Source organism: Gopherus flavomarginatus, chromosome 10 (genome assembly GCF_025201925.1).
Source record: "Gopherus flavomarginatus isolate rGopFla2 chromosome 10, rGopFla2.mat.asm, whole genome shotgun sequence".
NCBI lineage: Eukaryota > Metazoa > Chordata > Testudines > Testudinidae > Gopherus > Gopherus flavomarginatus.
This window is the reverse complement of record NC_066626.1, coordinates 38,677,797-38,702,440: the sequence shown is the minus strand read 5'-3', so window position 1 is coordinate 38,702,440 and position 24,644 is coordinate 38,677,797. Positions and strand designations below refer to the sequence as shown.

Here is a 24,644-nt window from a genome sequence, read left to right as displayed (position 1 = left end):
TGAGGAGGCAAGCTGCAGCAGCTTTGGGTTTGGCTCCTGCTGGATTCAGCACCCAAGCCCCAGACTGCATGTTGTGCTCTAACACCCTCCCCCCCCACCCCGCCACACACACAGACACCTTGCTGTGCTATGTTAATGCACTCTTTAGTATCTAGAGGGTGTTAGGAGGGTCTACAGGGGATAGTTGGAACCCAATGTGCAGTGGAGGAGAAGCCAGAGAGGGAATATGTCAGCAGAAAGGAAGTACAGGTCTGAGCTTGGCTAAGGTAATTAAGGGCTCTAGGCAGCATAGGAGGGCAGCTTTTCAGGGGTCAATTCATCCCTTCTCCCTGTTTAGGGGGAGGGTAAGGTCTGAGGTGAAGGAAAGGGCAGGCCCCCTTCACAGACAGAGGAGAGAGGTCCTAGTTTCTGGGGGTGGGGGTCCAGCAGCCTCCTTTGTTTTTTCTCATGAGCAATCCTAGAAGTGTCAGAGCAAGGTTGGCATCTTTGTAAATCTTGGGACCAAGCTACTGCTGAAGAAATTTTAGGATGAAGTTTATGCCTCAGCAAGGCTGGCACATAACTTCTTCAAAGAGTTGTCCTTTCAAAATAGCCCTTTTCCCCCTCTTCTTCTCCCATCTCCTCTGAAGGGGAGTGAGGCCATAAGCAAGGAGTATAAATGTTGCACCCCTGCACAGCCTGGCATTTGACACAGCATGAGAAAAGGTACTAAACTATGGGCTTCTATGGTAATGACAATTTTGACCTGTAGGTAGGGGTATTCACATAATTTTGGTTGATCAGAAAAACAAAATGCCTTTTCTAGGATCTGAAACTATTTTCATAGTCACCTTTTGCAAAATTCCTTAGGCATAGTCTGTGAATCCCCAGAGGTTCATGGACCAGAGGTTTAAAACCACTGTGCTATGTCCTCGGTTGCTGCACCACCACCCCTACCCCATTTGGAAGTGCAGCAGAAATGTTTCCTGCAGATCAGTGAGGCCACAGTCTCCTGACAGGTAACTTTGTGGAAATAACATTTAAGACATCCTTTAGCAGCAGAATCATCTCATTCACAAGCTGGAAAAAGGCTGTCTCAAACCATGTGAGTAGAACTGATGGTACACCTAAAAACACATAGACCACAAATAAGCATCCTTGTCCTAACCCCACCATGCTTCCAAAAATGACTTATTACTTGCTAAGATATAAAAAAGATTCCACACCGCACAGGCAGGGTTTGTATTATTCTCTCTGCACCAGACATACTGGAAACATGATGGAAATGCAGGCAAATTGATCAGCTGCAGCAGGTAACCAATTCAAGAAAATCTGCATACCTCCAGCTATAATCAACACATTTCTGTGGTCACTGACCTCTCAATCCAGGACTTCCTGAATTCTTTCATTCCCCTCATGCTGCTTTGTATCTGAGGATAACCCTTGGAAGTGGTATAGGGAGCAAACCAGGGCATATGATCCAGTAAAACTCCTTCCCTGCTCCCCTCTTACTTCAGGGCAGGGAGTACTTTAGTATATCCCTTTTCAGGGCACACACTATCCCCCAGCCAGCTCAGTGGTGTACCCGTTCTGACTCATTTGCTCACAGTGGAGGCGGGGAGTATGATGCATGCAGACCTTGTTCTTCCATACCTGGAGTCACAATAGGTTTGTCTTAAGGTAAAAAAAATCCTGTGAACGTACCCACTAGCCTTACTCCAAACAGCTGTGTAGCTTGAGGGAAAAATATATACCTTCATTTTACATTCTCCACAACACATGTCCAAAGGCATCTGGACTCCTTATCACAAGTACAACCCACACGTTAAACAAGGCAGCATCATGCCACCAAGAGACTGGACAAGACTGCAAACCTATGTAATACAAATACACATGCTATTGGGCTTGACTGAAGCTTGAGGTGCACTTATTGCTGTCTCAACAACCACAACAATGTGTGGTTCTCACAGACCTGGCCCATGGACAAGGACCAAGTTAAGCTAAGCTTATGAACAGTGTTGTCAAGTCTCATGATATTTGTTGGTTCTTCAAGTTCTTGCTCATATCAATTCCAAACCCGCCCTCCTTCCCCTCTGTCAGAGTAGCCAGCAAGAAGGAACTGAGGGGGTGCTGGGGGGTATATATCCAGCACCATGAAGGTGCCACTCCAGGGGGCTCCACAGGCAATCCACCGGGTGTTGCTAGGGTAAAAATTCTCCATTCTTGGTGCTGGAGTCAACAGTGACAAAGCTGCCACTTGTGCCCCTTGGCACTCCGCTGCAGGACGCGGCTCTGCAGGCAGATCTGGAAAGGGTGGCTTGCTGAGGTGGGCCCACCTCTTCCGGTTTCCAGTGCCGCTTCTAGCCAGGCGGGTGAGAGCAGTGCCGAACTAATGATGTTGGCTGTGGTGCTGGGGAACGTCGGGGCCACGGGTCTCTCTCAGTGTCCAACCATGGTGCCGTTCCTATCACTGAAGCCATTCCTGTGCACTGAAGCGCTTGGTGCCGGTTCTTGGCGCGTCATTGGAGGCCGAGGGCTAAGAGCCACCTCCATGAGGAGCCATCTTAAGCAAAAGTCCTGCTCTTTCTTGGTCCAGGGATGAAAGCTCTTGCAGATCCTGCACTTTTCTGCTTGGTGCGATTCCCCCAGACACTTCAGGCAAGAGTCATGGGGGTCACCCATTGGCATGGGTTTGGAGCAGGAGCCTTGGGCTTAAAGCCCAGAGCCTTGGGCATGAGCCCAAGCAAAGGACGGGGAGGAGGGAAACCCCTACCAACCCCACTAATACAAACAACTATAGTAGAACTACAACTATAACTATTAACTCTAAAACTATGCTATAATTATCAACTATTAACAAACTATGTAGGAAAAACTCTAGGGAGAGTGGAGCGTAGCAACATCAACCTCCACAGTTCCGACGACCATCCGACGGCCATGCACACAGCGCATGCACACCTAATTGAAATGGATATGAGCAACACATCTCGAAGAACAACAGTTACAAAGGTGAGTAACCGTCTTCTTTTTAGCACAGTTCTTGGAGTCACATGAATAAAGTAAGTTTCTAGGCCTCATGGTTGCAGAGAAAAGTTTGAAAACGTAACTTGAATGTATTCCAAAAGCTCAGAAACCAGAAGGCAAGTAAAATAACCCAAAATGTATTATTAAAGGTCCTGTAATTTGCGGGGGAGAGCTGATTTATGATTTTTGCATACTTGACTTTGGCCTTATTGAATGAATAACTTGTCTGGAAGACATGAACACTGAGATCCTCACCCCCTGCTCTGGCTCTTTTAAATTAAGTGAAAGGGCTGATGTAGCACAAAAGGCCCTAAAAGCTCCAGTTTGAGATGGGAGGATTCTCCCAGAACAGGCACTGAAGAGAGAGCCATAAGGCTGCCTTTCATGGACACTTTGCAAGCTGTTGTGTAGAAAAGTGGTTCTCAATCAGTGGTCTGGGGACCCCTAAGGGGCCACAAGCATATTTCAGGGGGTCCACCAAAATAAACCAGAAAGCAAGGCCGGTATTAGACTCAGGGCCCAGGGCAAAAATCTGAAGCCCAAACCCTGCCACCCAGGGCTGAAAGGCAAAGCCCAAGCAACTTCACTATATGGGGCCCCCTGTGGTATGGGGCCCTGGGCAATTGCCCATCTTATTACCGTCAACACCGAGCCTGGCTTTTAATCTCCTTGATATGCAGAAAAACAGTTGTTATGGCACTGGTGGGCTATGGAATTTTTATAGCATGTTGGGGGACCTCAGAAAGAAAAAGGCTGAGGACCCTTGGTGTAGAAGGGGTGCTGGGACAGAGGCATGGCCAACAGCACTGTGGAGATTTCAGATAGCTCTCTGGCCTATTGGGACAGCCTGGGATGGCTGCCATTACTTAGGACCCTGTGGACTGTTTAAGTTACACCTGCGCCTCTCCAGCCCTGGGAGCAGCCTAGAATCAAGAGGGCACAAAAGTGGCCTAAAATCACTGTCACAGGAGGAGGCTACTCACCTTGTGCAAGTGTCCCTGTGGGTGCCCCACTCCAGGTGCTGGTGCGTTCCTGCGCCTTCACTCACCCCCTGCACTGAGTGTACCTTAATGGTACACGTACACGACCGATCTCCTCAGTTCCTTCTCTACAATGGAGGCTACCCCAACTCTGAAGTAGAGGGGAAGAGGGCGGGTAGTGAAGCACCCACGGGGACACTCATCTCGAAGAATGTCAGTTACTGCACAGGGTGAGTAACCTCCTCTTCTTTTTCGAGAGGTGTCCCTGTGGGTGCTCCACTCCAGGTGACTTAAAAGCAGTGTATCTCAAGAAGGTAGGGACTTCAGATCTGGTAGAAATGCAGTAGATAATACAGTTCTGCTTAATTGTGTATCAGAGAGAGGGCCTTCAGTAAGGGCATAATGCTTAACAAATGTGTGTTCAGAAGACCAAGTGGCTGCTTTACAGATGTCAGCCAGAGGAACTTTGCATAGAAAAGCCACGGAGGTAGCTACAGATCTAGTAGAGTGAGTTCTGATGCTGGCTGGAGGCATAACTTTCTTTATCTGATAGCACAGTCGAATACACTCAGAAATCCAGTTTGAAAGTCTCTGGGTAGAAATAGGTGTCCCTTTGGTGTGCTCCGCAATGGAGACAAAGAGTCTAGAAGAGTTCCTAAAGGGCTTGGTCTATCCAAATAGAAGGACAAAGCCCTGCGTACGTCTAACATATCTAATGTATGCATTGTGGATTCAAAAGAGTTTGCATGTGGTTTAGGAAAGAAGGTTGGTAGGGATGGTTGGGAAGGGAAATTACACTATTTCTGTGTTGTACCTCGTAGAGAATCTCACCCTTTGTTATTTATGAAATGTAAAAAGTGTGCTCAATGCTTTATAAACAAACATACAGAAAAGGCCTAGGTCCATAGGCTGCCTCAGTGCTTGATATTATATTCTGAATGTGTCAGTCCTTTGCATTCTATCTTGAGATTTTCTATAGTGCCCAATCATAATATTCACTAAGAATAAAGGTTTGCAATGTTGCCAACTATCTCAATTTTATTTTAGTTGAAGCTGGGGCCAGATTGCCAACTTCAAGCAACCAAAAATCATCAGATTATTGAGAAAAAAAAATCATACCATGTTATTTACTCTTGTCTGTTGACTTTTTAATTCCCCTCTATTCTTCTGCCAACGTGTGTGATATTTTTAGATTGGAAAGTCAACCTTTAAATGCACACAAAAATCCACACTTCTGGTTGCTCAGCTATAGACTCTATTTACCTTCTCCTGAACCCTAAGATAGGGGAATTCAATTTCCTATTACTATCTTAATGCTCCCCCCTCCGAGTTTTTTTTCCTTTAATAAAAGGACTGGGTGGTAGATAGTCTGAGAACCACTGACCTAATTAATGCATCATGATTCACAGTCACACAGAACTTACATTACTTTTTAGGGTTGATGAGTTACAGATACACATATAAAATAACTTTAAACATATCAATCATTCATATAAATAATGATGTCACAGTAAAAACAACATGGGATTGGTTTTTAGTATTTTGCAAGAAGCAACACTTCCCTGCCCTTCCCCCAAACTGCACACACACTTCTGTGCCCTCCCATATCCTGCCAGTCCCTGCTCCAGTCCTCCTCTGCCTCCTTCCTCACCCCTGGTATGCTGCCTTCAGCTCCAGGCCCCCCACCTTAATTTCCCTCCCGTGCCCCACATCCCCCTGCAACTTCTAAAACTACCTTCTGCTCTCCCTTCACCTTTCACAGTGCCTCTGCTGCTCCTCACAGCCCCTATGTCCTCTCTAGCCCCCTTGAACCATAGGGTGGCACCCATTTTGCCTGGGGGATGGCTTCAATCTCTCTGAAAATAGTGGGAGGTGGCAGCCAACTTTATGACGGGCAGCCATTTTGGTGGCTTCACCCCATTGACAATAGGAGATGGTGGCCATTTTGAATAAAGGAAAATTCATGAGTTGTTGCCTTTCATCATGTGTTTGTGAGACAGGAGAAAAAAAAAGAATAGCTAAAATTATGAGAGTTGGCAACACAGCTGGAGTCCAGTCTGCCTGGGAGCTGAGCCGTGCCGGGGGTTGGGGGCTGCCCCACTTGCCTTGTTCCTGGCACCAAACAGCCAATCAGAACTGCTGCAAGCAGCCCGCACTGGCTTACTCTCTTAGCAACCTGAAGCCTTCTCTTGTGGGGCTGAGTCCTCCACTCCCACTCCTTTCCGGTGAGCAGCAGGACAGTTCCTCTGCTCCTCACCCCTCCGAGTTCCCCACAGAACCTGGCCTGCACAGGGGCAGGCCTGGAAGCTGGCCTTTGCCTGGCACGAGGAGAGGAGGTCCCACTGCAGCCCCCCAAGCCTGGGGTGTGTGTGAAAAACCCAGAAGCAGAGGTGAGGCTGGGGGGCTGAACAGATGGCAGAGTGGTCAAAGCAGTTGTAGGAGGTGGACTGATGGGTTGAGTAGGACACAGATGTGGGTTGGAGATGGGGCCACAGGATTAATTGCTGGTCAAGGGATGGGCAGATGTCAAGGTGAAAACTCCTGCATTGGGGGCCAAAATCACCTTACCCAATGAAACTAGAAGTGTACGCTTTCTCTCTCTCTCTCTCTCTCACACCCACCCACAAAGTTTAACAAGGGTTTTTTGGCCAGTCTCATTGCTTTTGATTGCTTGAGGTTAGCAGTAATGGGTTTGTGTTCTGGGTTACTGTGCTGGCTTGGTCTGGGGAGGGGGGGCAGTACATCCACAGACAACCTCCGAGAGGACCTAGCCTTGGAAGTAACACTGCAAGGTGAAGTAAGCAACATCAGCAGCAAGAGGGGAGCTGCCTTTGTACATTCTTGTAGTAATAAATATGTGTTCTGTTTTTATTGAGCTTGTGCCACTATCATCATTCCCAGCCCAAGGACGCTGCCAGCTTGTGCTAAACCACAAGAAAAGAGACCGTGAGGTCATGCAACAGTATCCCACTAGCCTTTCACTTTTTTGGTATCTATATAAAAGGAGTCTGGAACACTAAAAACAATCACAAAATCCATAAAGAAGTAGATTTCATAAGGATTTAGATTATGGTGCCAACAACAATTTGGTATGTTGCATTTTATGAAAAGTGCTAAATGACAAATGTTTAGTATTGGACATGTGACTCAAATACAGTTAAAAACTTGAATCTGTACAAAGATTATTTTCAAAAGGTAAACTCACCAGCACCACTTTACAATCAGACTAAATAAAAAATGGCTTTTTGTCCCCAAAGATGCAGAATAACGGATAACATAACTATTCAGACCTGTACTTGTCACTTTAAAGGAATAGTATAGATGTGTTTCAAAATACAGATGATGTATTTTGTATATTTACCACTGTGATCTGAATCCCATATGTAACTGTTGGTGTTGTGATAAAACTCAAGACAGCTGCAGGGGAAGGACAGGAATCACTCCCAGAGGGGTAAAAGGCCCTCCTCCTTATCAACTGAGAGGCAACCACAGGTCAATCAGGTTCAGCTGTGAAAGGGTTACCAAGGTAGCAAATAAGAATCAGCTGAGGGGGAGCTACCTGAGGTTAATTGGGATCAGCTGATTCCAACTTGGGGCTGCCTGAGAACTTTTTAAACCCGGGGGGGAGGGGAGACAAGTGAAGGAGCACTGCTCTCAGAGCAGCAAAACAGTGAGACTCACCAGGAGGGGAGGTAGTACTCTCTCCCACAAGGGAGTAAGAATACGCTAAACAGGATGGGTGGAGATACGGGGAGCAGACTTCCCCGGTGGCCCAACGGGGACTGCATTACCCAAGCCTGTCTCACCAGGGCTAAAAGCAGCAGAGGCTGGGGAGACTGAGAAGGTGCCTTGCCACAGTGTATAATCAAATATTACTTATTTGCCCCTATTCTTTATTTCTCTGTAAGTCAAACTTTCGAACTCTACAGTGCTCTCTATTTAATAGAGCAATAAGTCCCAAGTAGTGAACTCATTTGGCAGCTGTAACATAAGTGATCAGTGTGCTACAGTTTTCTATGACGTTATGAAGTAAAAGCAGTGACAAATGATGCCTATTGATGGAAGAGTCAGGAAGTGTACAACATAGTAATTGAACAAGCATTGTAAATCTTACAGAATTTGTGGACTGAAAACTTTGTAATGTAGATAAAATTTTAAATGGATTAAAAATACCTATAATAATTACAATAATTTGTTTAAGTAATGCTCAAATGATAAAATAATGGTGTAAACATGGAATGTTAATTTTTAAAGAAAAATATTTATGCTAAATTTTAAAAGGCACTTGTGATAAATGAAGGGGAGGAGGGTCGCTCCCTTTTATGGACACTCAGCAAACCAGTAGCTATAAAATCCCTCTTAGTAGCTGATCTCTAATTGCTCTACCTGTAAAGGGTTAAAAAGTCTCACTGCTATGCATAGGTAAAAGGAAGTGAGTGGGCACCTGGCCAAAAGAGCCAACGGAAAGGCTGGAATTTTTTAAATTTGAAACAAGACTCCCTATTGTCTGGGTGTTGCTGTTGTTCTCCTGGACAGGGCAGCAGTTATGTTGTAAGAAGCTTGGACCAGGTATGAAAAATCATCAGTATCATACCTAGAAACTACTCATTTAAAACCCCATATGTAAGTAGATCAGGAAGTGTCTAGGAGGATGCAATTAGGTTTATCCCTTTTATTTTGTTATGGCTTGTGGATTCCTCGGGGTGAACCCCAGGTGCTTTTGTTTTGCTTGTAACCTTTCAGCTGGACCTCAAGAAAGCTATTCTTGGTGCTTAATTCTTGTAATTGCTCTTTTAAAATCTAGCAATAGCCTGAGTTCCCAGATGTATTTTCTTTCTCTCTTTCATTAATAATATTTACCTTTTTAAAGACAAGAATTGGATTTTTGTGTCTTAAGAGGTTTGTGCACATGTTGCTTAATTAGCTGGTGGCAACAGCTGATTTCCTTTTTCCTTTTCTCAGCTCTTCCCCGGAGGGGGGTGATAAGGCTTGAGGGGACCCACAGGAAGGAATTCCCAAGTGCATCTTCCTGGGCTCTCAAAGAGGTTCTGAACTTGGGTGGTAGCAGTATCTACCAATCCAATGTCAGAGAAAAGCTGTAACTTTGGAAGTTTCATACAAGCCTGGAGTGGCCAGTATTAATTTTTAGAATCCTTGGGTGCCCTCCCACCTTCTGCACTCGAAGTGCCAGGGTGGAAAATTAGCCTTGACAGCACTTCTGCAGTTTAAATGCACTAAGCTTAGTTTTTAAAAATGCTATCTGAGAGAATAAGGGTGAGTCCATAATGGCGGAAAGGATGGGCAGGAAAGAATGAACAATATCTAATATGAATGAGTGTGTGTTGGAGGTGAAATTTAACAAGCACATTGACCTCGTGATATTGCTCTACAGTAGTGAAACAAACACTGCAGCTTTGTGCAACAGCAGTGGTTCCCAAACTTTAACAACTTGTGAACTCCTTTCACTAAAAATGTCATGTTGTGAGCTCCTCATAAAAATGAGCATTTGCAGGGATTTTCTCCTTTATTATAAAAGGAGTGATCTTGGAAACATAAAATTTGTTTTTATGACAGGATTATTACACAGTTTTATCATTACAAAAACGACAACACTCTTCCAAGATCTCATTTTCCTAGCTCATATCACTTTGAATAAGCCTGTTATAAGACAAGGCTCCTATGTTTCATCAAGGAGTATCAGATGTGAAACAGCATGAAGGTATTTAAGAAGCCAACTCAGAGTTCCTCCAGCATAAGCATTCAGTCTTGAGCAGTCCAGGCAAACAGTGCACATTACAACAAAGCTTAAACTTGTTCTTCATAATAATTTAAAAAACAATACTAGCTGCCTATTTAAATTTAAAAAACAGCAAAAAATGTCCACCTCCTTTTCTATTTCTTATAAAGAGTCTTGAAGTTTAAATCTCCTCAGTGTGGTAGATATGCTTGCTTTGATCTGCTTAGCTCTTGGAAGTCCAGGGGCTCCAGGCTGCTGGCCCCGTGCTGCCTAGGGACAACTCTTTCCACCATTAGGGAATTTTTTCCTGAGAACCCTCTGTAACATTTCACGAACCCCAGTTTGGGAACCACTGTGCTACAGCATCAGAACTAGAAAGTGAAAGTAACCAGACTAGTTTGATTAAACTTACCAAAGTAAAAAAAAAATGAAAAACGTTAGTGTTAGATTTGAGATTTCTACATTAAAGGTGACAGTACCTCTTTAAAAGGTAGTTAAAATTATTATATGAAGCATAAGTCAGGTCAACACCTAAAACATTGCACTGGCGCAGGCTGCACCGCTGTAGTGCTAAAGTGAAGCTGCTTCGACACAAATGGGAGGGCTTCTCTTGTCAGTGTAGTTAATCCACCTCCCCAAGAGACAGTAGGTATGTCAACAGGAGCAGCTCTTCTGCCAACATAGTGCTCTCTGCACGGTGGAAATGGGGGGCTAGGTCGATAGAATTATGTTGCTCAGGGGGTGTGGATTTTTCACATCCCTGAGTAATGTAGTTATACGAATATAGGTCTGTATATAGACCTGGCCTTAGTAATGCTGACAATGTTGTATACTGCATTTCAAGTTAATAATTATATAGCTTGTTTATATGATGGTTCACCTTTGTAAAAAAAAAAAAAAAAAAAAAAAAGTGAATGTTTGTAAGTTAGTAAATAACCTATTTAGGAAGTAAACATGAATGATGTGCAGTTAAAAAAAATTCACAAGCTATTAAGACAAATCAAAATAATATACTTTATCATCAACTTGTATACTAAATTAAAGTTTATTTTAAATGTAAAGCAAATAAAAATATATAAGAAAAGTGGTGAACATTATTCAATTTATATTTATAAAAATTTGTCTGAATACAATTTGTTGCAAGACCAACTGTATTTAGCCAGCTAAAATCATATATATATTCATAGATTTATATGAAAATATAACAGATGAGATAAAACAGTATATAAATAAGATGTCTTTAAATATTTACACTCATACAGAAACTAGCCAAAGTGGAGCTATAAAGAAGGAAATCTTGACTGTTAGAAAAATGAGATTACACATTTTGCATACATATGCATTGCACTAATAGTTTAACTTGTGTATTTAATATACTAGTTATTAACTTTAGATATATATTTGCATAAATCACTTTAAAATATGACAATTCTGCATTTCACATCACAGTAAAAGCTATTAGAATAAAAATACCAGCTCTGTCAAAGCCAGTTAGCTTCCTTGCCTGTCAAAATTTAGTCTCTGGCTTCTTGCTTTTAGGAACAAGGAAGATGCTGCCATCTTTTGTTTGCTGCAGTGAGTATTCACTGGGAGAGTAAGGCTTTCCATTTTCATCATGTAGCATGCTGAAGACCTCAAGATACAAGTTGGTAAGCTGCTTTTTCATTAGACGGATGCTTTTGTCATTCTCTCCTTTTTCTTTGAGCAATTTCTCTTTTTCATCCTTTAAATGACCCAAGTCTTGCTCCAGTTCCACGATGTTTTCCAGTTTTCTTTTACGGCAGTTTTGAGCAGCCACTTTATTCTTGCCTCTCCTGCGTATATCACGAATAAGTGCAAGCTGGGCCTCATTGAACTGCTCCTTAGACATCATTTCATTGAAGTCATCCACAGGAAGGTTGATGATTTTTTCTACAGAGAAAGGGATATGCAGAGCTTTTGCTCTTTGCTCATCTCTTGTGAAATGAGCTTCAAGGTAGCGTGAAGGTTTATCTCTTGTAAATGGAGCTTTGGTGTGGCCTGGACTGGCAGGTTGTTCTCTCTTTGGTGTGTTTACACATTGCAGATCAGACTTTTGAGTGCTTGGCCCTAGGGAAGGAGGGACTGGATCATGGAACTGCAATGAATACGTTTGAGCATTGCTCTGTTGCAGACTTCCAGGAGCACTCTCCATTTCTTCCATTTCAGAATCACTGTATCCAAAAGCTGCATCTCCAAAAACAGATGATTCAACAGAATGTTCAGGGGATGCAGTACTGGAATATGCATTCAATGAGATACCAGAGTCAGAATCATTACATTCTGGTGCATTTCCCTGATAGTCACCATTAAAAGCTTTACACAGTGAGAAATCAGAAATATCAATAGGTTCATATGGAACTTCAGCAAATGACTTGTTGACAATGTTTGGTGCTGCTGTGTCACCATTCACCTTTGGATCAACAAAGGTGGAGTAGAAATCTTCAGAAAAGTTGGAGCTTAAACATGAAGTGGTATCTAAAGAGGCCACTCTCAGCTGGCTGAGGTCTTCTGGTGGTAGGATGTTAGAAAAGGAATCCTCAAAAGTGTTGAGGAAATCTGAATTGCAATTAACAGTAATGGGTAACGAGTTGTAGAAGTTACTGTGAATCTCTGATGGCTTGGTTTCTGGGTCTGCAATAGTGGTTACTTCAGCCAGGTTATCATTTTCAATGTTAAGACACTATATGAAGAAATGTTACAAATATAAGTTTATCAATAATAAATTCACAAAATATTTTATCATCTATATCTATAGCTGCTGGATTCCACAAATTTAAGATTGCCCTTCTGAGATCAATATACACATAAAATGGCCATTAAAGCATTGTTTTATAACTCGGGTGGTCATAGCACTGCCCATTGCTCTGGGGACTGCAAGTCCTAGCAGAGTATGAATCTTCTTGTTCTCAGCAGAGTCACCAGGTAGATAACATAGCATTCTGGCACCTGTAGTGTCCCAAAATCATACTAATAAACCAAAGAAATGACTTGCTGAAATATGCTCCCATTATATGGAAGCTAGATGCATCCCTCCTGCTCTAGTAAATTGTCAATATGGATCCTGATGCTGCCAAATCTGAATACACCTTAAGCAGCACCATAATACAAATAGATTTAGTATTAATATAGCCAACTTAAAGCCACTGCATACGATTTATTGAATGATATTAGCAAACAACTATCCCTTAAATTTCAAACAATGGAATAGATTTTTAAGAGATCTTTCATCTTTTAGGTGGTACTCAATGAAGCAGCTGTTTGGTGCAGAGAAATTTAATTTACTATGTAATAAAAAACAGTACTAACATGGGGCTTTACAAACATTAATTTAACCCACATACACTAATGTTAACCAAAAGTGAGCGTTGAGGACTATTATTTTGATGGGCCCGATTGGCTACAAAAACAACATTCTTTCTTTCCAACAGGGTAGCAGTCTTAACATTTATGGAAGGAAGCTGGTATCAAAGTATGCCTTCTGTCCTTTTAGAATTAGGCAATTACAAAAATAGTTCTGGTCCTCTTAAAGAGGGCCACACACTGATTGTTCAATCACAAATAAAGTCATACCTAAACTATTATTTACCAGATGTGAGATCTTTTGGTTTTTCCTTTTCTCCTTAAACTAATCCTTAAACTTAAATCTGTCTTCTCCCTGAAAATTTGTTCAACTTCTACTCAGAATTATAATAGTGACATTTAAGGGTTTTTTCTTTTTTTAAGGTTATTTTGTATTGTCAGTTTCATTGTTGCCCCTGTATAGTCACTCAATTCCCCGTTTTGGTTGTGTGGGTCTTTCACACAACAACAGGGAAGAAAAAAAAAGGGGGGGGGAACCCACAGGAAAATTTATTGTGAAAAACCACAAAAATTAGCAAAAGGAAGATAGGGTCAGAACAGATGTAGTACCTGATACTGCTTTCTAACTAATTTTTGTTAAATTGACTTGCTTTCACGTTGACGGTGGTGTGCAATCCAAAAACCAGCAGCTTTGTGCTTGTGAAAAACATTAAAATAAATAATTAAAAATAAACCAGTCTAATTTTACAGTCCAATTTGGGTGAAATTCCAGTAAAAACACTGCAGAGGTGATTAAATAAATAAGCTAGATAGTCTCTGAAATGCTAAGATTAGTAAAAGAGCAAAGTGATTTTTAGCCTGATATATTCACTGCATGTACAGCACCTAACAGAGTTTGATTATAACTGAAATACAAATAATGTTTTAATAGAACAAGCAGCCATAACTAGTCGCTAATATACCAATATTATTATTTTAAAAGCTTTTTTCTCCCATGATGGAAGATAAATGCAAAATCTAAATAAATGCAACTTCAAAGTTTCTAATATTAATTGTAAGGACAAATCAAGAAATGCCAAGTTATGACCCCCACCGCATATGCAATATTGTTTTGTTTTATATATATTGTAATATTAATGTAAATAATAGAAAGTTAAACATTATAACACATACTTTTAGAGTAGTATTTGGGGATAGACTAATGGTCGCTGTAGGAACCATAATTTAGAGGTTCCTCACATTTCTGCAGGTACAATTTCAAACATGACAGTGCAGTAACAGGTTTCTGTATTTAACCAAGAGCCAGCTCTAGAATCAATAAAAATAGAAACATTGTGGCCAGGAAGACAGAATATATTTTCACACAGTATTAGGTAAACAATCCTCCTCTCTTGAAGTCTTCCCTCTTACACTGCTTTTGATTAATTATATTTTAGATGCTCAGTGTACACTGATTTACAAAAACCCTGCAGCTACTAGCCTGATGGGCTTGTTACCATTCCTTAAGAATGACTGCACTGTTATTGTTCTGAATTCTTTGGAGATGTTCTCCCAGAATACTCTGCCATTCTTTCAGCTGCTGCTTACATTAACCCTTACCTGTAGTTCTGGAATGGACAGTAATTCTTCCCAAACTTGCTCTATGTTTTCCATATTATCTACATCAGTGACAGGAGATTGAAGGACTGATGATTCAGGTGGCTGAGTCTGATTAGAAGTAATGAAGATTGGGTCACTATCTATATGAGCAGGTACTAGCACCTGAAATGCAGCCGAAGAAACCTGGAATTTTATAAATATACATTACTCAGTAAGGCATCAAGCAAAAGCCATTCTTGTGTGGATCTGTTATATAATACAGAGAGCACCATGTCCCCTTGAAAGAGCATTAGATAGATCTAAATCACTGTATTTTGCCTAACATATAGTACAATAATGTGAAAATATCCCATTAAGACTCTTCATAATAGAAATTAAAAAAACTGCAAATAAGTTGTGCAAGAACAGATATGTTATTCGCTCCCCCTACCTCCTCCAACCCCCCCCCCCCACAACTATACTAAGCTTTAGGTTGCTATTTTACCTCATTATCATCTACAAATGAGAATGTTTCTGCCAAAAGCTGCATGCAGTCATCAAAGGACAAGGCATCTGCTTCTGGTTTTGAAATATGTGTAGTCTACGTAGGAAAGATATGAGAAAAAATATCAGTTTATTTCTGGATGACTGTGAAGATTCCTCCCTTACAAATACAAACTAAGTTTAGGTAACCAGCAGTTTTAGTATCTTATTCACAAGAAAGAGAAATGAAGACATATATACACGATATAGATCAGCATAAGCGAAACATTACTGTTTTTTACCTTTGAAAAATTGGTTGGCATGCCTGTGTTGTCTGACTCAATGTGCTGGGCAGGCTGAATGGGAATAAATTCACCTGTTTCTTCATCCAGCTGCAGCTGAGCCAGTAAAGCTTTCTCTTGCTCTTTTTGGAGCTGTTCTTGTCTCTCCTTTTCAAGTTTCTTCTGCTTTTCGAGTTCATACTCCTTCTGTCTTTGACTAAAATCAAAAACTTCACGTCTTGCCCCAAGGTCTATATCTTGCCTCCAAAGAATGTCAACCAAGTTCATGTCCTGTGGATAGGAAAGAAGATAATTTTTAAAAGACAACCTCCTCTACAGCAAAATTGGTTTAAAATGATAAAGCATAGTAATTCTGTACTAAACAATTAAACTTGTGTAACTATCTGAGGTTTTCAGGCCTACCAAATCACCTAAGCAAAATGTACGTTTACTTCTAGTTCCAACCATACATGTTTTTTCTAAAACAGCTCCCAGTTTTATATACAAAATGTGAATAGGCTGATTTCTCATTGTGGCAAGCACGTGTGCGCGCGTGCGCACGCACACACACACACACTCACACACTCTGTTTCCTCAAAGCGCATCAATAATCAACACATTACAGTCGGTTATTGTAATGAATACAGTTTGCGAGATGTGGTCATTTATCAGCCAGCCAAAAGGGCATAGATAGGGGAAGAATTAAGAGACACGTGACTTAATATCAGCTGGATGATTTCTTTCTGTATTTATTGCATAAAATTTCAAAGTTGATTAAACATATATTGTAAGATGTCGAGTAAGAACAATTAACCACTATCTATATATTATAAAATGTAAGTTAAAAAAAAGAGTTCTGTTACTTCATGCTATTAAAAATGAATATTCATTAGAGGCTACAGAATTTCAAAGTCACCAATCCTACTACCATTGTACCTAGAGGAATTTGCATTAAACACACAATTAACAACAATAATTATTACAGATTTGTAGTTTAACGGTTACTCCAGGTCAACCATACCAAAAGTGTTCCAGTGCTGGATTAGCACAGTTTCTATAAATTAATAGGTGCCAAATCTGACAATTGTGGTTCTGGCTTATCACTTAATAGAAAGAGAGCTTATAAAGAGGCAACTACCTTTGAAGTCAGATATCCCCCATACATATTTAATTTGGAAAGTGCAACTCTGTGTCGTCTCAGGATAAAACTAAATTAAGTTCAGCCATTTAGAAAATGCCACTTGATCAATGAATTTTGTTTGGTGTTATAACTTTCCCTTTTAGTTAATGAAAATTATATCAATATGCATTTTCTAGTGTTCAAATATTCAGAATTTTTAGAGGTTGAAATTTTGCGTATATTTTAGTGAGAACAAAATCAAACATCCCAAGAGATCATCAACCAAGAAATTAACTGAGATGATGGAACACAGTTTATGGACATATAGTGCTAATATCTGTGATATAATAAAAAAAAGACTAATTTATGAATGGAAAAGATAAGGCAACTGTGTGTTTCAGGAAAAAAAAATTAACAACTACACTTCAATAGTAGACACATGCAAACTCACTGCTTAGTCCTGAGCATTTGCGTCAAGTTAGTACAACAGTAATATTACACCAGCATTCATTTAATTAAATAAAAATTGTACCAGTTCAGATAGCAATCCCAGACTTGGGATAATTTACCTTGCCAAAATAGCAAACCAATAATTTTCTCTTATCTTTATAAACTAGTTTCAGCTAGGGCACAAGTTTAAGGCCAACATTTTTATGAGTGTCCATTTTGAAACAAAGATAAATTCAATAATCTTTGCTTTCTTCACTGAAATCTTCTCTGTACCTTTAGTAGCAATACTTAGGGTTAGACGGAATTAGGATTGCTACCGATTATTAAGGAACTGATTGTTTTTAATTAATTGGTATATTTATAATACCTGCATGTAATACAAAATATGCATTACTACATATTTACATACATTACATACATATTTGATATACCTAACTGTAAGAGACTAAATTCTGCTTTATGGCCAGCAATGAAGCAGCTGAAATTATTATAGTGGCTGTCCAAGACAGTGGTTTGGTCTCTCCAGATTGGCAGGGTAAACTGAACTAATTAAATTGTGCAGTAACTGAAGATATTGTAATATGGTATGGCTTCATTAAAGGCCAGTTGTTTACCAGCTGCTCATCCTCTTTTCTTGTAGCAGATTTGAAACTCCTTTTGAGTGTCAGAGTATTTGAAATATGTTTTGGATAAACCTGCAGGATCTGGATTGTAGGGCACGTTTCTGAATTATTGATTTACAAGGCACTATGAGAGATTGTGACTCAAAACATTTCTCATATGATATGTGGGAATGAGATAAATCAGAGTTCTATTTCTCCCTGGTCTCCAACAGACTAGGCCACTGGAATTACAGAACTGTTAATCAGTTTTAGTTTAAATTTCAACAAAAAACTGATCAGAAAAAGAGAAGGTGAGAGGTACACCTTGTTCTCTTTAGAGGAGAAATCCATAGCTTTAATATGAAAATGTATCTCCTAAAGTAGTGGTTTTCAACCTGTCTCCATTTGCAGACCCCTTAAACATTTCAAATAGAGGTGAGGACCCTTTGGAAATTCCACGGTCCCCTACTATAGACGTCTTAGATTGAAAACTGACTGAACAGAATTTAACTATAAATGTTGCACGTGCTTGGCATGACATTTGACACAGCATGAGAAAGGGCGCTAAACTGTGGGCTTATATGCTAACATCACCAATTTTGGGTTCGGACCTGTAGGTGGGAGTATTCATAGTTTTGATTGATCAGAAAAACAGAATGCCTTTTCTGGGATCTGAAAATTTATTTTCATAGTCACCTTTCATGGACCCATTAGACATAGTCTGCAGACCCCCAGGGGTCCACGGATCACAAGTTGAAAACCACTGTCCTAAAGCCATCAGCAATACCATTTCAGGCTGTGGGCTTCTAATATCGAAATAAACAGTGCTGATCTGGCTCAGTACTTGGGTGGGAGACCTCCAAATAAACTCCAGCTGCTCAAAGAAGCAGTTTAGGCATCTCAGTAAGCGATCTTCCTCTGAATCATTTAGAAGGAGTGCATTATCATAATAATGGAGATTCAGTGCTGCTATCTTTTGGACAAGCAAGTCAGAGTGCTGACCATCTGAGGTCACTAAACATCTCCCACTTTTCATAAGAGGGTGATTAGTCCCAGTGTCCTGACTGAATTCCAAAAGTGTCAGTTACACTCTGGACATCTGATTTCTATCAAACTGTTGTGCAGTATTGCTATATTTTGTTACACAGTTGCTGTGTTCCCCTGTGTCATAAACAGATAGTTAAGGGTTAATGTCTCTTTTACCTGTAAAGAGTTAACAAACAGGGAACCAAACACCTGACCAGGGGACCAATCAGGAGACAAGATACTTTCAAATCTTGGTGGAGGGAAGCCTTTGTTTGTGTTTTTTGGGTTTTGCTTTGTTCTCTCTGGGTCCTGGAAGGGAACAGACGTGCAACCAGGTTTCTTGCCAATCTCTCTGCTACAGTCTCTTATATATTCAGAATAGTGAGTATTAAGGAACAGGCGGTTATAGTCTTTTTAATTGGTTTTCTTTATTTGCAAATATGTATCTGGCTGGTAGAGTTTTAATGTGTATTTGGCTGAAAGTATTTTAAATTGTATTTCTGCTGGAGGAGGCTTTTCTCCAGTTTCTATAAGCTGACAGATCCTGTAACTTTTACTATTTAAATTGCAGAGATTACTTTTACTCTTTTTATTAAAAGTTTTGTTTTTAAGACCTGTCTGATTTTTCCCCTTGTTGAGGTTCAAGGGAATTGAGTCCATACTTAATAGGGAAGGGGACGGGAGGAGAGAAGGGTGGAATCCCTTTGTTTTAGATTCATGGAGCTTGAATTTATCTTCCAGGGTAACCCATGGAGGGAAATCCTAGGAGAGGCACGGGTGAGGGAAAGAGTTTACTTTCCTTGTGTTAAGATCCAGGGGGTCTGGGTCTTGGGGGTCCCCAGGGAAGGTTTTGGGGGGACCAGAGTGTATCAGGCACTGGAATTCCTGATTGGTGGCAGCTTATCAGATCTAAGCAGGTAATTAAGCTTAGAGGAATTCATGCTGGTACCCCAACTTTTGGACTCTTAAGGTTCAGATTGAGGAAAGATACTATGACACCCTGTGACTGCTTTTTTTCCAGAGATACTTTACTTATACAAGCTGCACCTATCCTAAAAAGTGCATGAGGTGTTTCAATAGACAAAATTAATTCTATGTAGTCTGTAAAAGAGAAGGGCTTTGGAGTTCACTGGAATGAAAGGTGCTATGAAACTTAAATAAATAGTTATCCTTTTTAACACCAGTAAAAATTCAAGCAAATTCTGTTCATGGGGGAGGGTGATGTTCTACTCAAGATATTTTAGATGTCAAATTTCCACTAGCAAGATATTTAAATGAAGACTACCTTTTAAATATGCTATATGTATTTTAACATTTTAAACCAGTAACTTGAGTATTATTGCCATTATCAACAAAACATACAGAAGTTTAGGCATTATTCCAAAGCATCAGGTCAATATATAGGAAACGCCGAACAATCTACTCTAAAGTGGTTTGATTAAAGCTATTTTAATGTAAGTATCTGACCCTTAAGAGTTATTTTCTAACTAACAAACTTGTATGTGTGACATGTTAAAGCCAGAGAGGTTCAAGTGGAAGTGCTGATGGGAACAGCAGGTGCACACTAATGTCCAAACTAAATTAAATGCATTAAGAATTCCAGATCAGATTTATAAATGGAACATGTACACACACGTCACTGCTGCTTTTCAGAGCCCTGCTTACCACATCCTTAATACAGAACGCATTTACTGTAAGGGCTCTAGTGGTGCACCATGTGACTTACTTCACAAGTGGCCGTTTGTTCTCTCTCCTCAGTTCAGTAAGCTCTTGCATCATGTCAGAGGAAATAATTGTTCGGGCAAAAGCTAAAAAGAGGAACGCCGAAGGAAGAAGCTGGGCCATCTCAGTATTAGGAAAATAATCTGTTATCTGAACTAGTTTTTCCATCAGGGATATTTCCCCCTAGTTTAGGCTAATAGTTCAATCCTGGTTTCATTGAAGTAAAGGGCAAAACTTATTTTAAGGGTGCAGGATTAGGTCTTAAAAAAATATAAAATTTCCATACCTCAAAAAATATGTTTTAATGGAAAATACAAAGCATTATGTTGTTTAATGTGTATGTCACATCCCTCAGTATCATAGTCCAACTATTTCATGCTTCAAATGGAGCTGTGTGTGCACAATACCTTTGAAAATTAGATTAACAATGATTTTGGGGGCTTTTCCTTTACCTATCTATAAATGGAGGAAGAACCACCTTTCCAATCAGACATGGATCTGCTTTTCTCTTCCATGGTCCCTGCAGTAAATGTTGTCTTCTGCTCAGTGTTTGCTTTTTTGTTCCTTTAGTGATATGCTGTTCCAGAGTCTTTTCCAAACCACACTGCTAACTTATGCAGCTTTGGACTAATAAAAGCAGTTTTAATAAGATAAGCATAAAATGTTAAACAGTTCACATTAAGCCACCATCTGGCCCCTAGTGGAAATTTTCATGTTTTAGATTTACATATCAACATTTGCCATCTGGGTCGTCTGTTGTACATTTTATGTGAAACTCTGGATTGCAAAGTTTGACTATAAACTCTTATTGCTCTTAAGCAAACATATTTGCAGTAGGGTAAACAAAGGAGAGGAATTCTAGATCTATCCATCCATCCATGTTGTATTTGTTATTTTCATGGATTGGATGATTTTTGTGGTTAAAACAGTAATTTTAAAAACTGCTCGTGTTGGATTTGGGGTTTTTAATTCAATTTTTGGAGCACAGGATATTTACAAGTAGAGATGATAAAACTGAAACATCTGATAAGTGTCACCCTGGAAAACAATCAACCATCCCAAATGGAATTTTCACAAACCATTATTATCTAATCACTTCTGACAGGGCACATTAATGCTGTTTTTTTAAGCAGAGTCCCATCTTTTGTCACAAAGAACCCTACACAGATTGGGACAGCTTTAGCAACAGAGATCCCAAATGGAATATTAATAGAAACGATATAGCAAAGAATGATGGAGTGTCACGTGTGGAAAAAAATGTCAAGATACAATTTCACACACACACACACACACACACACACACACACACACACACACGTAAAGGTTGGAGCAACAGATGCAGGGATGGTTTACAGAGACTATGAACTCAGAAGAAGGAAGGAAGCCCCAGCTTTGGACAACATTCAAATAAGGAGAGAGAACTGCTGCTCCCTTCAACAGGAGAGGAGTGGGCAAAGCAGCTCAGGCATTGCTAGTGTTTTTTCAGGAAGTGAGAGGAGTGGATAGGGAGCATCTAGAGCTGCAGCTGTGATCACAAGAGAGGAAGGGAAGTGAGGAACAGAGCAGCTTCTGAGCTACTACTCCACATACTAGGCGGGAGGAAGAGCACAGGGCCAAGTGCCAGGGCTGGTCTACACTACGGGGGGAAATTGATCTTAGATACGCAACTTCAGCTACGTGAATAACGTAGCTGAAGTCGAATATCTAAGATCGGATTACTCACCCGCCCTCACCGCGCGGGATCGATGTCCGCGGCTCCCCCTGTCGATTCCGCAACTCCGTTGGGGTTGGTGGAGTTCCGGTATCGATATAAGGGCGCTCAGGGATCGATATATTGCGTCTAGATGAGACGTGATATATCGATCCCCGAGCAATCGATTTTCACCCGCCGATACGGCGGGTAGTCTAGACGTAGCCCAAGAGAAGGAGCTGGAAGCTTTTTGCTCATTCGGAAAAGGGGAACAGAGTGGCAACAATAGCAATGGCTGAGCCCCACCCCACCACTTTTTGCAGAGCAGGATTGATTTGTTTGGGCAGTGTGGGAACCACATTGAATCTTGTGATTAAAATCACGAGACTTGACAATATTTGGTTGTTTGATTTTATTTTTAAATACTCAGACCCTGGAATCTTATGATTAGGAGCAATTCTCATCTTTTGTTAAAAATACATTTCTAGCCCTCATGGTTGCAGAGAAAAGCTTGAAAATATGACCTCAGAGAACCCCAAAGGCCCAGAAAGCAGATAACATTTTCTTGTTTTAAGTTCATTTTTTAAAAAGTCTTGATTTTTAAGACCATCTCATAATTTTTGGGAGTCTGACTCATGATTTTTAAACATTTGGGGTTGGCAGTAGTGGAGGTGGGGGAGAAGAGGATTGTTTGTGGTGGTGTAAAAATGACACAAAGGTTTAATTGGGCACAAGAACTGACTGGGAGAGCAGAAGTAATTTATTTTGGAAAAATGAAGAGGTGGCAGTGTCAATGAAACAGGCATGGATTTGGGGACCTGGCAGTTCAGGTAATTTGATTCCAGACCACATGAAGAACAAGTAGAGCAAGCTGTGCCTCATGAACAGTAGGAAGGCCAAACCCCACCCTAGCTCAGCCATTATGGACCTGGCTGCTGGCCCACATTGCAAGCCAAGACATAACACTGGGTAAGTGGGGATATTGGTGTGGGTTGGGAGATCAGAGGCCTCTCCTCTCTATCTTTCATACTTGTCTTAATGACCCAATTACTTAATATGTTTTGAATGAGGATGAATCAACACCCTTTGACCACTGCTGCATAGGCTTCTGGATCACCTTTTTATTTCTTCTGGACTCCATTGTGCCTGTCACTGCCACTACATCCTCTCAAACTAATTTTAAGCATTTTTTTTTAAATATTACATAAGAGGGGTCCCCCAATGTGCCTGAACAACCCCTGGCTTTACAGAAAGGATATTCCTCTTCATCTGTTAGGTAAATTCCATTCTCTATCCAGGTGGCTATTCCTGCTGCACGTCCTGGCCATAGGTCCAATACATACTTCATCCCCTGTTCAGAGAACTGAGATAGGCTCATCCCTTCACATTTCAGTGTTTGTTTAGAAACAAACTTAAGTTTGACATTGGGAGAGAAAAATGTTTTATTTCACAGTTTGTCAATTTGCCACAGTTATCTAGACATGTATTTTAGCTTATGCCAGCTAAAACAGTTATAATCTGATTAACTGAATCTAGAACCTCCCAGATACCATCATGCACCTGTGAATGTAGACTCATGCTGTTTGTCCAAGTATAATCACTATATTCAACACAATGTAGCTCTTGTTATACACCAGTACGCTCTAATATAAATACACACAGTTACCAGTATACTCTATTATAAACACAAAAAGTTATCTTGTCTGCATTGCCCAGTGTTAAATAAAAGTTGCTAGAAATGTTATCTTGGGCTATTCTAAATACGCATCAGAGGAGAAAGACATATTGATTAGTTGATTTTATCCTTTGGATGAAATACTCCACTAAAATCCTCCCCATCAACGCCACTACTCCAGGAATATCAATTTTAAAAAGTGAATGATTAATATATTTTGTCTGAAATTAATCTTCCTGGAACAGTTTCAGCTCATTCAAGGTGTGAGTGTGAGAACTGTACTTACTTGCTCCTCACAATTTGATACTCTTCCCCAGCAACGTACATTAGACTATAAGTCTCTGTCATGCCCGACAATATGGAAGGATCCTCGTAAGTTTCCATATTTACAAGAGAACAAAAGCACTAGAAACAAGCAACATTTCACACACACCCCAAAAGGAGACAGGGCAATGTGATGGACAGGGTTAAGGAGAGCTGGAGAATTCACTTAGTACTTCTAGATGATGAGCTAAAATCAATTTAGGATGAGACGCAGCTGGGGAGGAGCTGGACAGTTACTATAAAGGAGGGGCTTCAGGAAGCCTGGGGGACAATAGACGGTGGGATCCTCTCTTCAGAAGCAGCTCTTGCAAAACGTCAGGAAAGACATTGAGCAGGCCCCAGTGATGAGCCCTGATTAAAAGATCTGGACTTCCTGAGAGAGTTCAGGAGGTATTCAAGAGAGGAATGGAAGGTCAAGCACAGGAACGCAGAATTTGGTGTAACTTTGTATCTTCACCTGGGATTTTTTAAGAGGACTCCTGAGGGATCCCTCCAACCTCCTGATCTGAAATAAAGGTGAACCTAGAGAGGCTGTGGATCCTGGTACACAGTGGCTTGAGGAAGCTGTGGAGAAAGGCCTGCTGACAGGCTGAGGTGGAAAAAAGCCCTGGGAGATAGCAAGAGGTGGGTCTAAATAGACAGACCTTGCCTG

The 24,644-nt window shown here is 40.7% G+C and overlaps 1 protein-coding gene across 4 annotated transcripts in view; it reads right to left on the bottom strand.

The window, feature by feature from the left end:
- Window positions 1-10,746: 10,746 nt before the first annotated feature.
- NFE2L2 (NFE2 like bZIP transcription factor 2) overlaps window positions 10,747-24,644 on the bottom strand; it is a 42,352-nt gene continuing 28,454 nt past the window's right edge. For 3 of the 4 annotated variants that reach the window (XM_050969024.1, XM_050969020.1, XM_050969022.1), the window contains 4 exons: window positions 15,405-15,674; window positions 15,125-15,220; window positions 14,641-14,823; window positions 10,747-12,421 (listed from right to left, as the gene is read on the bottom strand). In XM_050969024.1, the coding sequence (XP_050824981.1) occupies window positions 11,228-12,421; window positions 14,641-14,823; window positions 15,125-15,220; window positions 15,405-15,671 (1,740 nt within the window). In that variant the 5' untranslated portion in view covers window positions 15,672-15,674 and the 3' untranslated portion in view covers window positions 10,747-11,227. Of the gene's footprint in view, window positions 12,422-14,640; window positions 14,824-15,124; window positions 15,221-15,404; window positions 15,675-20,307; window positions 20,390-20,755; window positions 21,580-24,644 lie in introns of those variants that run through there. The other variant, XM_050969021.1, reaches the window with a different exon arrangement.